Raw genomic sequence first — 13705 nt, forward strand, 5'->3', positions numbered from 1 at the left:
ATTCATGCGTAATCTGCTTTAATAGATCTTTAAAGTCGTGTAGGTTCTGCCTCCAGGAAGGTATGAAACAAAGGAACTTTGGATAACAAAATGTTCATCACCTTCTGTGGTGATAAAACTTCCAGATGACCCCACAGTTGAAACACTGCCATAGCATTTAACAAACTGATAAACAAACAAAAACAAAACAAAACAAAACAAAAAAAGGTTCTTGCAATAATCTCTCTTTAGGGGCTAAAAACTTTACCTTCTGTTTAGTCCCAGAATGGCTTGCTTTCTGCAGACTAAAGGTAGTTTCAAAAGCCAGTGAATCAGAATCCAGGACTCTAAACCAGCACTCTAAACTGGCTCAGGAACTAAAAGATAATTGACTGTAATCAAGTAACTGCTTCTTCAGTCCCCCTCACTGCTCCTTCACTGAAACTTCTCCACTGAGGGAGAAAAGGAGAAATAAAGGCCTGAAGGATTTTAAGCTCTGTTCCAAGAAGCTTCCTTGGGAAGCACTACAGTGGATGAGGGAAAGACCAGGTGGTTAGGACCAAGCCCTCACCTGCCAATTCTCCCAGAATAGAGCCACTTTTTCCTCTTTACATATAATAGAGTTCTATGTAAAATTTTATTTAAAAAGCATTCTGCAGGAATTCCCTGGTGGTACAGTGATTAGGACTCCGCGCTTTCACTGCCAAGGGCCCAGGTTCAATCCCTGGTCAGGGGGAAAAAAAAAAGCATTTTGCTACTACAAAGCAAGAGTGAAAAACACTTGTTCAGGTGCTCTCTAAAGTCCTGGCTACTTCACTGCGTTCTCAGATACACAGCCTTACGCAATAAATTTCAGGTGTGAAAGACACGGTCAATTTTACATCAGTGCTGCAATTAATGTTCAGTTACATCCTATTTTAGGATAAAACACATCATGCCCCCCCCACCAAAAAAAACTTTCAATGGGATATTCTAAAAATAAAAATAATCAACAGGATAAGATTCCCTGTGTAAGTGGTGGCAATAGCTGACTGACAGCAGAAACAATAGCAGCAAGCTGTGTTCCCTGGATGCCAGAAACAACAACAGCACCTGCTGACCAAAGAAAGCAGCCAGGTACAGGAGTCCCAAGAGCCAGGCATTGCTTTTCAGTGGATTGTCTGTCTTACCTCTTCCACATCTCAAACTTGTTTCCTGGGGTTACAGAGGTATCCCTGGGTTGCAGTCTGTCTTTACTCCTTCTCCCACCCTGCCTAGTTCACACAATCGTCTAGGGGCACACTTACTACACTGAGGCACTATAGGGGACATGACACCCACATGCCACGCTCAGCTAAGGGGAGAAAGTCTGTGTGTCACAACCAAGTTTAAAGCAATCAACAATCTCATCCAGATGTTCCCTTTTGTCCCTATCCTTTTAGGCTCCACATTCTAAGACCCTAACTAGAGAATTCTAATGCCTAAAAATATTTACATTAAGAATATGTCCAAGAACTAGCTGAAATAAATGCACTCTGGAACTGATAGGCCAATTATTAATTTTAAACTTATCAGCAAAGCAGTTTGACTATAAAGATATTCAATGTGGAAGTGAATTCAAACATCAGGGACAAAACATTACATTTTGTAGGATTTATCCAGTAAGGCTAAGAACTCAGCATAAAGTATCATATATGCCCAAGTATAAACCATGGTCTTTTCCCAAAAATTATCCCTCGAAAAAGAAGTAGTTCTCTTAGATTCTAGTCCTTATAAAGCCTTTATAATGATAGACTGCTCTCTCAAGTACCTTATTTTTAACATAATAAGGCCAAAAAAAAATCTTCAAAAGGAAACGAACAATCAGGATTACAGTAATGCTAGGCTTGATGGCAGAGGGTAACAGAATGACCATTCCTAGAGGACCCTGACCCGGAGGAGTTTTGGTCAGACTTAGAAGAGAGGGGAGGAGGGATGAAACACTCTTCACTGACTGACGATTGATTAGGGAACTGTCCGAAATCACTTTCATCAATACTAATTTGGGAGACATCAACCCAAAAAAATCAATTTAAAAAGAGGCAAATAATTTCAACACATTTTTGGAATTATTCCTCCTCATTAATGCCGTACACAAGCCTTTTTAAAAAGCAAGTCAGGGGCTTCCCTGGTGGCACAGTGGTTGAGAATCCGCCTGCCAATGCAGGGGACACGGGTTCGAGCCCTGGTCCGGGAAGATCCCACATGCCTCGGAGCAACTAAGCCCCTGCGCCACAACTACTGAGCCTGAGCTCTAGAGCCTGCGAGCCACAACTACTGAAGCCCGCGCGCCTAGAGCCCGTGCTCCGCAACAAGAGAAGCCACCGCAATGAGGAGCCCGTGCACCGCAACAAAGAGTCGCCCCCGCTCGCCGCAACTAGAGAAAGCTCACGCGCAACAGCGAAGACCCAACGCAGCCAAAAATAAATAAATAAATTTATAAAAAAAGAAACTAAATATCATAACTAAACATTTGACTACTCCATCTGTATCTCTAAAATTTATACTTTCAAGTTGTATAGAATTTTAAACTTTTCATTGGGGAGTTAGGGGACTTACAACCAAGACTATCTTATATTCGGGTACATAAAATATCTGATAATACAAACTCAATGTGAAATGTTCCCCTGGAGACATACACAACAGAATAGAGCACCCCCGCCAAAACAAAGGAAAGAAAGAAAAAAGGCCGGTTAATAGCCAGCCACACAAATCACTCTAATGCCACCAGCCTAGATTAGACCGCGCTACCTTTAACCTTGGCTGACAGCGCTCCTGGAATCAAGGCAGGGTACAAGCTTAAAAACCTGGCAGCTGCAGGTAATAACTTTTTTTCTTTCTTGAAAACAGAACACAAGATTTGGTGGTAAAAATCTGGGGACCTGTTAGACCTTTGATACAAACACAGAGCAAGACAAAAATCTCTTTAATTCTTAGTCATCAACACAAAAAATACTTTATCTACCTGGACCAGATGATGAGACAAAGATAGGTAAATTCTTTACAAATTGTCAGGTTTAAAAAAAGAAAAAAGAAAGAAGGAGGAAGGGAAGAAATACTAACCCCTGAAATATAAAGGCCATCAATGATGAACTAAATTAAAAAATCTAATGAACTCTTCTCAAATCTTATTCTCCTTAAACTTCCCTGTCCCATTTATTGCTATTTATCCTCTTTAAACTGATCTTTAGCTTCCCTTCTCTTATTTTGTCCAATGGCATTCTCCAAGTTTCAGGCTCCAGCCCTCTTCTCTCCTCCCCCTTCTCTTCAGTAAGCTGATCTTGCCGTCCTAATTGTCCTCAAAGGTGTATTCTAATCCCAGCCTCCCAGCCTCCCAGCATACCAACTCTCCATATCCTCCTTTAGGATATCTGTCACTTCAAGTACAGTGTGCCTAAAACAAAATCTCTATCCCATCTCCAACCAACTTCTCCCAACTTTCTTAGTCTTCATTAAGTGTAACATTTTCAGTAAAACTGTCATTGTTTTTATTGCTTTCCTCTTCATGTCCCATAATTAGTTACTTTTAGCCCTGCTGACTCTTCTTTAAAAGAACTTTTCAAAATTGGAAGTCTTAAAAAGGTTCACTGTCTTTGACTCAATATTTCCATTTCTAAGATTCCACATAATCTGAGAAAATCTGAAATGCAGACAAAGATATTCGCTGAAATATTATAATGCCAGAAACAGTAAACATGTTTCCAGCAATAAAGAAATACTTAAACAAATTAAGCAGTTAAGTAAATTAGAATATTACTCAGTCACTAATAATTGGTTTTGAGAAAAAAAAAATTTTAACTTCTTTTTAAAAAATATTGGGCTTCCCTGGTGGCGCAGTGGTTGAGAATCTGCCTGCCAATGCAGGGGAAACGGGTTCAAGCCCTGGTCTGGGAAGATCCCACATGCTGCGGAGCACCTGGGCCCGTGAGCCACAACTACTGAGCCTGCGCGTCTGGAGCCTGTGCTCCGCAACAAGAGAGGCCGCGATAGTGAGAGGCCCGCGCACCGTGATGAAGAGTGGCCCCCGCTTGCCGCAACTAGAGAAAGCCCTCGCACAGAAACGAAGACCCAACACAGCCAAAAATAAATAAATAAATTTTAAAAAAATAAAAAAATAAAAATATTGATTTATTCATTTATTTGCCGCACCGCACGGCATGTGGGATCTTAGTTCCCGGACCAGGGATCGAACCCAAGACCCCTGCACTGGAAGCCCAAAATCTTAACCACTGGACCGCTAGGGAAGTCCCGGTTATGAGAAAATTTTAAGGACATTAAAAATGTTAATGACAAAATGTTAAATAAGGAAAGCAGCATACAAAATCATACACGAGATGATTAATTAAGTAACAAAAAACACAGGGATGATAAAAAGACTAGAAGAAAAAATACCAAAATATTAACAATGTCCCATTTGTGAGTATCTTGCTGGATGGTGACAATGTGAGTCATTTTTGTTTTCTTCTTTTTTTTTTTTTTTGCCGGGCCACAAGGGATCTTAGTTCCCCAACCAGGGATTGAACCCAGGGCCCAGGCAGTGAAAATGCCGAGTCATAACCACTGGACCACCAGGAAATCCCTTTGTTTTCTTCTTTATATATTTCTATAGTTTCCAGATATGGTACATAATATTTTAAAAATCAGGAAAAAAGGGGACTTCCCTGGCGGCGCAGTGGTTGAGACTCTGCGCTCCCAATGCAGGGGGCCAGGGTTTGATCCTTAGTCAGGGAACTAGATCCCACGTGCATGCTGCAACTAAGAGTTCACAAGCCACAAGCGAGGAGCATGCTGGCTGCAACTAAGGAGCTGGCGACTCGCAAGTAAGGAGTCTGCCTGCTGCAACTAAGACCCAGTGCAAATAAATAAATAAATAAATAAATCTACATTAAAAAATAAATAAAATCAGAAAAAAGGTAATTTTTTAAAAGTGTTTCCAATTCAAGACTTGTCAGGTCCCCCTAAATTAATCCTCAAAGTCAATATTATTTTAAACTAAATAGCAAAAATAAACTGGAGGAGGAACTCAGATATATAATCTTAATAATATGTAAGAACTGCCAAAAAAATTCTGAAAACAAGAGTGACAAGGTGGGGAAAAAAAAAAAAAGAGTGACAAGGTGTATATAGGAGATGTGGGAGAGCCCTTGCCCTACCCAAACCTAAAATGTACTCAGAACTACAGTAAATAAAAAAATAGGAAACTAAAGCGGAAACAGAGTAATCAACACCTCAATACTCATACATGGAGAGATGCAATAGAGTTGGGGTGACCAGACAAATCATTTAGAAAAAAATAAGACAGCAATAACCAAAGCCTAATAACCACAGCCCACCTTTACTGCACACTTACCACGGGCCCACAACCTTGGGGCCAGATGTCACTCCATTTCAGTTTTTTGGATTTTCCAAAGACAATATGGTACTGGTACCTATTTCATGTACTATGTAAGACTGCAGCAAGGTCTAGGTGCATGTTTTAAAACATACAGCCTACAGCCTTCCTGTTCTCAGAGGAAGAAGAGATCCTCCTTCCGTACAAAACAAACCTGTGCTCTGATCACATCCCCTCCTGTCAACTCAGGGCTTTTGCTCCAAATTCCCCTTCTTGTCAGTATTTTCAACCTCTCCCTTTCTACTAGCTCCTTGCCATTCGTTTACATTTCAGAGGGAACAAAACACTTCTCAAGAACCACTCCCTGGCTACCTTTTCTCCTTTACACAAGGAAAGCTTATTCACTTAGTAACCTTTTAAAAAGAAAAAAAAAAAAAAGACTACGCTGTCATCCCATTCACTCATAGGGCTGCAGGTTCCCTGTGTCCAAAAGCACTGTGCTGAGACTACTCCAGGTGTGGGCTCTAATGATTTCCTAACTGCCAAAGTCAAAGGCCACCATCAGGATTCATTTCACTTGAATTATTTTGCAGACTGTGCTCTTCCCTTCTTGAAATGCCCTTGGTTCCTGTGAATCAACTTTCTCCTGATTCTCCTATCCCTCTGGCTCCTCCTTTACCCTACCTATGGCTTTCTTCTCTTCACATACAACACCTTCAGCCACCTGCCACCAACACTATACCCAACAACTCCCATTTGCATTCCTAACCAGAGCTCTTCCCAGCGCTCTAGTGGTAAACACTCACCAATATCTCTAACTGGAAGTGAACCACACACCTCTAACTGCCTAACAAAAGCCATCATTAGCTTTTCCCAAAGCAGCTGTGCATTCTCTCCCTTGAGGAATAGCAACACCATCCACAAATTTAGCTAATTCAGAAACCTGGGATTCATCCTAGACCCCTCCCACTCTCCTCCCACATTAAATTGGACACTAAATCCAGTGAATTCTACCCCCTTAATACCCATTAGTCTCCTGAAGCTGGATCTCTTGCCTCCAAGCCATTCTCTACACAGCAGATAGAGTAACCTTTCTAAACATCTCAAACTGTACCCACAGCAATGAGCCCCACTCAATGCTCACCACACCCTGCACCCCAACCACACTTCCTTGCTTGACATTCCAAGAACACAATCATGCCACTTACACCTCCACATGTTTACGCCAACTGCAGCACTGCTTTTGCTTGGAAGGCCCTCACCCTCCCCCCTCCTATTTACTTGGGAAATTATTACTGGCTCTTCAAGATCCAGTTTAACACAACCCTGTGAATCTACTAAAACCTACTGAACTGTACACTTTAAGTAGATGAACTGTATGGTATGTAAATTATATCTCAACAAAACTCATAATTTTCTGTAAGAAAAAAGACTTACCATCCAATTTTTAAAAAATGGGCAAAAGACAAAATAGGCACTTCACAAAATAGAAATTTCAAATGACCAATAAACTTACGAAAAGATGTTCAAAAACCATCACTCAGGCAAATGCAAATTAAAACCACAATGAGGTATCAGTACATACCCAGAAGGGCTAAAATTAAAAAGAATGACATGATCAAGTATTACAAAGACACGGAACAATCGAAACTTCATACACTGCAGGTGGGAGTGTAAAGCAGTTCAATCAAAACTATTTCATAATAAAACTGGGGAAAAAAATCTCTGCAATTACTACTAAGACTAAGCATACACCTCGTCTATAACCTAGCAATCCCACTGCTAGAGTATACCCCCAAGAGAAATAAGTGCTAATGTCCACAAAAGGACATGTACAAGAATGCTAACAGGGACTTCCCTGGTGGCGCAGTGGTTAAAATCCTCCTGCCAAGGCAGGGGACACGGGTTCGAGCCCGGATCCCGGAAGATCCCACACGCCGCAGAGCAACTAAGCCCGTGTGCCACAACTACTGAAGCCCACGCACCTAGAGCCCGTGAGCCACAACCACTGAAACCCGCGCACCTAGAGCTCGTGCTCCGCAACAACAGAAGCCACTGCAATGGGAGGCCAGCGCACCACAACAAAGTGTAGCCTCCGCTAGCCACAACTAGAAAAAGCCCGCGCACAGCAACGGAGACCCAATGCAGCCAAAAATAAAGTAAAATAAATTTTAAAAACGATTTTTTTTAAAAAAAAGGGTGTTAAAAAAATAATTTATAACCAAAAAGTGTAAAGAACCCAAATGTCCATCAATGAATGGATAACTACAACACAGTATATCAACACAATGAAATATTACTTGGCAATATAAAGGAATGAAGTACCAATACATACTACAACATGGATGAACCTTGAAAGCATTATGCTAAGAGAAAGAAACCAGACAGAAGATCATATGCTGTATGATTCCATTTATTAGAAACATCCAGAATAGATAAGTTTATAGAAAGAGAAAATAAATTAATGAATGCTGGGGTCAAGGGAGAATGGGGAATGACAAACAAGTACGGGGTTTTTTTTGGGGGGGGTGATGAAAATATTCTGGAATTAGATAATAGTTGCACAACTTTGTGAATATACTAAAAAAACAGCAAGCTACACACTTTAAAAACTAAATTCTTAAAAAACAAATTTTATCGTATGTGAATTATGTTTCAAGAAAAAAGTTACATGTGAGGAAAAAAATCAATAAATACCAAAAAGATTCTTTAAAACATTTTATACATATGCACAGGCCCCAAAGCAAAAATCTATCCCAAGCCATGTGATTTAGCTAATTCTTAAGAATTAGCTCTTCCCTGCTAGTTCTTCCCTGCTGCCTGTTACAAAGCAGCACAATTAATAATTAGCAAACTAAACTCACTGGAACAATGTGACAAACTAACAATCTCAGTTGAGAAATCTTAATCTTATTTCTGACAACTACAAATTCTAGTGTTCTAAAAAAAGCTGCCTATAGGAACTGGCGCAATTCACAAAAGCTCACAGAATTGAACTGAATTAAAATGAATGAAGTGCCACTTGCACATACAAGCATATAATGACAAAAGTAGATCATATTACATCAAGACAGGCCCATGTAGTCACATAATTCAAGTTTGCCAATCATTATATTAATATAGTTTAAAATTAGATCTATTACTCTCTTTCCTCCTCTGGAGAATTAATCAAAAAGCAAAAACACTGGGCATCAGGAGACCTGAATTCTGGTCCAAACTAAGCTAGCTGTGTGACCTTACCCTCTATCAGAGCTGCCTGTAAAATGAGGACTACCTCCGAGGCTACGAGTCTCCTGAAGTTCCTCTACCATCACTTCTCCCCCATGCCACTCTGTGCACCCAGAGTCAAGTCACCATGGTTTCCCCACGTACTATGGAAGGCCAGCTCTCGGTTTCTACTTCTCTCCCCGCCCCCCATAATCCATTCTCTACACTGACAGCCAGTACTCTTTTTAAAACAGGAATCAGATCCTGCTACTCCCATCCATATGCCTCCCAGCGGCCTACAAGGCCAGGCCCTACCCGTTCTGACTCCTCCCCCCTCACCATCCTCTTGGGTAGCACTCTAGCCACTCTGACCTTTGGGTTCCTCCAACATTCCTAGCCCATTCCTCCCCAGGGCCTTTGCCACACTCCCATCTCCTCCGCCTTATTCTAACTTCTGTTCAAATGTCACCTCCTCAGAGAACTGAGTGTGGACTCTGGTCCCAGCCTGCTTAGATTCAACTTAATAGCTGGACATGTTACTTACTCATGCTGTGCCCCCGTTTCATCTGTAAAGTGGTAACTACAGTGCCTACCTCACAGAATTATCACAAGGGATAAACGCATGTAAAGCAAGCAGCAAACTTACTGGCACAATTTTCAAATGTCATCTATCACTATCCTTAAGGCACCCCATCTTCATTTTCTCGTTATCCCTTAGCACTGTCTGGAACTGCCTTCTTTGTCATTCGCTTTAGGGTTCCAAAACCCCCATAGAATGTAAGCTTCGTGAGGAGCTCGCCATGTCTTGTTCAAAGCTCTACCACAAGGACTTCCCTGGTGGCGCAGTGGTTAAGAATCCGCCTGCCAATGCAGGGGACATGGGTTCAAGCCCTGGTCCGGGAAGATCCCACATGCCGCAGAGCAACTAAGCCCATGTGCCACAACTACTGAGCCTGCACTCTAGAGCCCACAAGCCACAACTACGGAAGCCTGCGTGCCTACAGCCCATGCTCCCCAACAGGAGAAGCCACCACAATGAGAAGCCCACGCACCGCAACGAAGAGCAGCCCCCGCTCTCTGCAACTAGAGAAAAGCCTGTGGGCAGCAACAAAGACCCAAAGCAGCCAAAAATAAATAAATAAATATTAAAAAAAAAAAAGAGCTCTACCACCATTTCCTAGGAGAGGCACACACATACTTGTTGAATATATGAATAAATCAATCACATCAAGGATTCCTTTAAAATAATACCGCCTTGATTCAAAGAATTAAGTGAAAAACTGCCTCAATCAAACAGTTATGTAATGGGGCTGGTCTCCTGGTCCTTGCAGACTGACCAGTTCATTTAGTCACTGGCTGAGGGGTTTCTGTCAAATCTAGTCACATAACTACAACAGACAACGAAAAGAGCTAACAGATTTAACCCGCGAGAGTAAAAGTTGAATACTGTGGATATATACTAATTCTTTGTAAACATACCACATAAATCCAAACTGCAGCGCACCAAAAAAGGCTCTGGCCATTAGGAAAGTCATACCCTTAAATATGAAAATATGAAACATACACTGACTTTAACTAAAACTGTTTTTCTACATGTACGTATATATGTAAAACATACACAGATATATATATCCACCTACACACACACAAACACACACAGCCATCCCCAAAACTAGGGGGATGCTTTTTTCAACTCCTTTTAACTTTTCTTAACAAAATGGGCTACGTGGGAATAAATGTTTTGAACTGAAAGTTGTGACCCAACTCAGGAGCCTAAACATTACAGTTCTCCTTACTTATGGACTGAATTTCCGTCGTTCACCAAAGGAAATCCCAAATATAAGGTTCTGATTACTAGCATTACTTTTTAAAGCATCTAAAACTAACAAATATCCATTGAGATTTAACATCTTAAGAATCCAACATCTAATTTTTACCCACCAGGTCAAGCCCTTAATAAATATTTTTCCCTCACTCTAGTAGTAGTTTTTGTTGTTGTTGTTGTTTTTTGTTTTTTTAAGAAAGGCTTTATTATGTCGGTATCTACATTTTGTGAAATCCTTAACATACTTTCAAGTTATATTCCGGTTTGAATGAACACAAATCCTGTCATGATACATCACATTAGTAATGACTTGGGCAGTTTTCATAGACGCCACCAATGGGTATGAAATTCGCCAGGCTGAGACCAAAGCGAAGAAGAAGGGAAAAAGCCTAGGAATGCTGCAGGCTAGTCCCCCAAAGAAAACAAACCAACCAGAAATGCCTCGTGATTTTATTTAAAGATGATCACGGACGATCCCCATAGTACCAAATATATACCACAGAGTTATTTCTTGCTCAAATGGAAGAGGGAAGCCACAAATCTAGGAGGAGGAGTAATCTACGCTGGTAGATTCTTCAAAATTAGGAACGAAAGGGAAAGGAGACGCGGCGGCGCTCTGCGGTCTCGGAGCAGCTCTCCAGGAAAGGCTTCCCGGGCGCCGGCCGCTCCCACTCCGGTCCGCGGCCAGGCTGGAGGTGGCTGACGGCTGGCATGTTTGAAATATCACCACCCTATTCATCGCCTCCCGGCACAATGAGGCGCTGGGCAGCCGCTCCGAGGACCGCCCGCGCACACGCCCACCCGCCCCGCGCAGCCCGAGACCCGGGCGCAGCCGCGTCGCAACGAAGTCACGCTCGGCCCGGGCAGAAAGTTTCGGAAAAAAACCCAAGCGCCGAAACGCACAGGTCTCAGAGCTGAACTCGTGCCAGGAACACGCCCGAGGCAAACCACTTGACAACCAGCTCCGGTTTTCAGCAGAAAGGCCGAGAGGCGGGGGCCGGAGAGGAAGAGGAGGCAACACACACACACACACACTCTCTCTCTCTCGCACACTCGGCTCCTCTTCCTCTAGGGCCCCGGCGCCCAGGTGGGAGCGATGCCGCAGACTCACGCCCGCACGCAGCGCCGGGGCCCGGGCGGCGGGCGCCAGCTCCCCTCCCAGGAAGGCCCGGGACCCCCGGGCCAGCTCGGCGCGCAGGAGAGGGTGCGCACGCCCAGCGCTTCCTCGCCCGTCCGCCCCCAACGGCAGCGGAGACTCGGGGCCCCAGGGGCCCGGGGTCAGGGGATGCTCGGCGGGCCGGCCGCGGGCTCGCACGCGCCCCTCCCCCCGCCCCTCCCCCCGGGCCGCCCGCGGGGCGCGCAGGAGGCGAGAGCCGGCGTCCCGTGGGATCAGCTCGCCCGCCCGCCGGCCCCGGGAATCCGGGCAACTTTCCCCTGCGCGGTCGCGGACTAACCCCGACCGGGCGAAGGCGGGGGTCCGGGGGCTAGCGCGGCGTGGACTCACTTTTTCGGATGTTTCTCTCTTTTCGGCCTCCGCTTTCGGGCCTGAATGGCCAGCACTGAGGAAAGAAGACACACATTAACGGTCTGGGAGGCCGGCGCGGGGCCGCGTGGCGGGGAGGAGGGGACGCCGCGGGCCACTCACCTTTCCGGGAGCTCATCCCGACGCGGGGGAAGTGGGGCGGGGGGCTTCGCGGCGGCGGCGGCGGCGGCGGCGGCGGCGGCAGCAGCGGCAGCAGCGGCAGCGGCAGCAGCGTCGCGGCAGCCGAGCCGAGCTGCAGCCTCCACTCACTCCGCCGGCCGGGAGGAGGCGGGAACTGCGCCTGCGCCGCCGCCTCAGCCGCCGCTCCCGCGGGGGGCCCGGCAAAACCCTCCCCCGGCCGGCCCCGCCCCCGCCCCGCCCCGCCCCTCCCGCACTCCCCCCCCGCCCGGTGGGGTCGAGACCCCCGTGCCAGCCCCGCCCGCGCGCCCCGCACCCACCCGCCTAGCCCACCTGTGCGGAAGGGACCCCCCCACGACCACCGCCACTCCCTCCCATGCCTCCCCCACCCCAGCCCGCGGCCCGGGCCTCCGCCTCCTGCGCCCCCGCGGCTGGCCGAGGCCTCCCGTCCCTCCCGGGCACGCGGCCTGCGCGACCCTCACTCTCCAACCACAGCCTCTCTCCTACCCACCCCGGCGGGTCGCGCCCCCCGCTTCTCCATGCGCCGTTCCTTGGCCGGCGCCTCCGCGGGTCTCACACCACCTCTCCTCACGAGGCCTCTTCTCCCCCTTTGCTCCTCTACATCCTTGCATCCCCATGAGCGCCGCTTCCTCCTCTCTGGCGGGTGTGGAAAGGGCACAGGACCAAGAGCTGGGAAACCTGGGTCTTTCACTAACTGTGTGACCTTGGAAAAGTCATCTTATCTCTCACCTTTATCTACCCCACAGGATTGCTTGAGTGTAATGAAGGAAGAGATGCAAATAGCACAGATAGTAGGATTAAGCTTTTGCACATGAATTAAGGTCCAGTTCAATAAATTCCATGTGTCTAACAATTTAGCACAACAACCCACCAAGGAGTTATTTCTTACAGAGAGGAAACTGAGTCCTGAAGAGGTTAAACAGTTTACCCAGCAATGATTCAAATTTAGGCCTACCTGACTCTAATCAAGTTGATTGGGGGATAAAATAACTGCAGTGATCCGTTGTTTATTTAAATAATTATAAGATTTTTGAAAAATATTCATCCTGACCATTTACCCTCTCAACTATATTCTTAACTGATCAGAGTAGCTAACCTTATTATAAAGATCCTAAACCCACCAGAACAGCGCTGCTTGAACTTGAAGAGCTTTTTACTTTCTCAATTTTTTTATTTTCAAAAATATCAAACGTACAGAAAAGTTATGAGAAAAATATAGTGGACAACCATATTACCCCATATTCACCAATTTTGAATATTTCACCACATTTGCCTTCCCTGTGTGCACGGGTTTTTGGTTTTGTTTTGTTTATGATGAATCATTTGAGTTTTTTGCAGGCTTTTACCCTTTACCCCTAAGTATTTCCATAAGTATCTACTAAGAACAAAGATACTCTCCTATATAATCAGAATTCCATTATCCAAGAAAATTTCATATCATTATAATACTATTATCTGTAACATACAGCAGCCATATTCAAATTTTCAAAATGTCCTTTTTACCTGACTTTTTTCTCAATCCGGAATACAATCAAGGATCATGCATTGCATTTAATTGTCATGTCTTTTTAAGCTCCTTTAGTCTAGAATAACCCCTGGTTTGTTTTTTTCTTTTATAACATTCACTTTTTTGAAGAGTTCAATTCTGTTTGCAGAATGTTCC

General features: G+C 44.7%; 1 protein-coding gene across 9 annotated transcripts in view; it reads right to left on the reverse strand.

Moving 5' to 3' along the window:
- The window catches only part of SRPK2 (SRSF protein kinase 2), a 229667-nt gene extending 217006 nt beyond the window's left edge, over positions 1-12661 (reverse strand). For 3 of the 9 annotated variants that reach the window (XM_036862832.1, XM_036862831.1, XM_036862836.1), the window contains exons 1-2: positions 12533-12661; positions 11866-11920 (exon numbers count right to left, since the gene is read on the reverse strand). In XM_036862832.1, the coding sequence (XP_036718727.1) occupies positions 11866-11920; positions 12533-12659 (182 nt within the window). In that variant the 5' untranslated portion in view covers positions 12660-12661. Of the gene's footprint in view, positions 1-11865; positions 11921-12006; positions 12234-12532 lie in introns of those variants that run through there. The other 6 variants (XM_036862835.1, XM_036862833.1, XM_036862839.1 and 3 more) reach the window with 6 other exon arrangements.
- Positions 12662-13705: the final 1044 nt, after the last annotated feature.

This window comes from Balaenoptera musculus, chromosome 9 (genome assembly GCF_009873245.2).
Source record: "Balaenoptera musculus isolate JJ_BM4_2016_0621 chromosome 9, mBalMus1.pri.v3, whole genome shotgun sequence".
Lineage (NCBI taxonomy): Eukaryota > Metazoa > Chordata > Mammalia > Artiodactyla > Balaenopteridae > Balaenoptera > Balaenoptera musculus.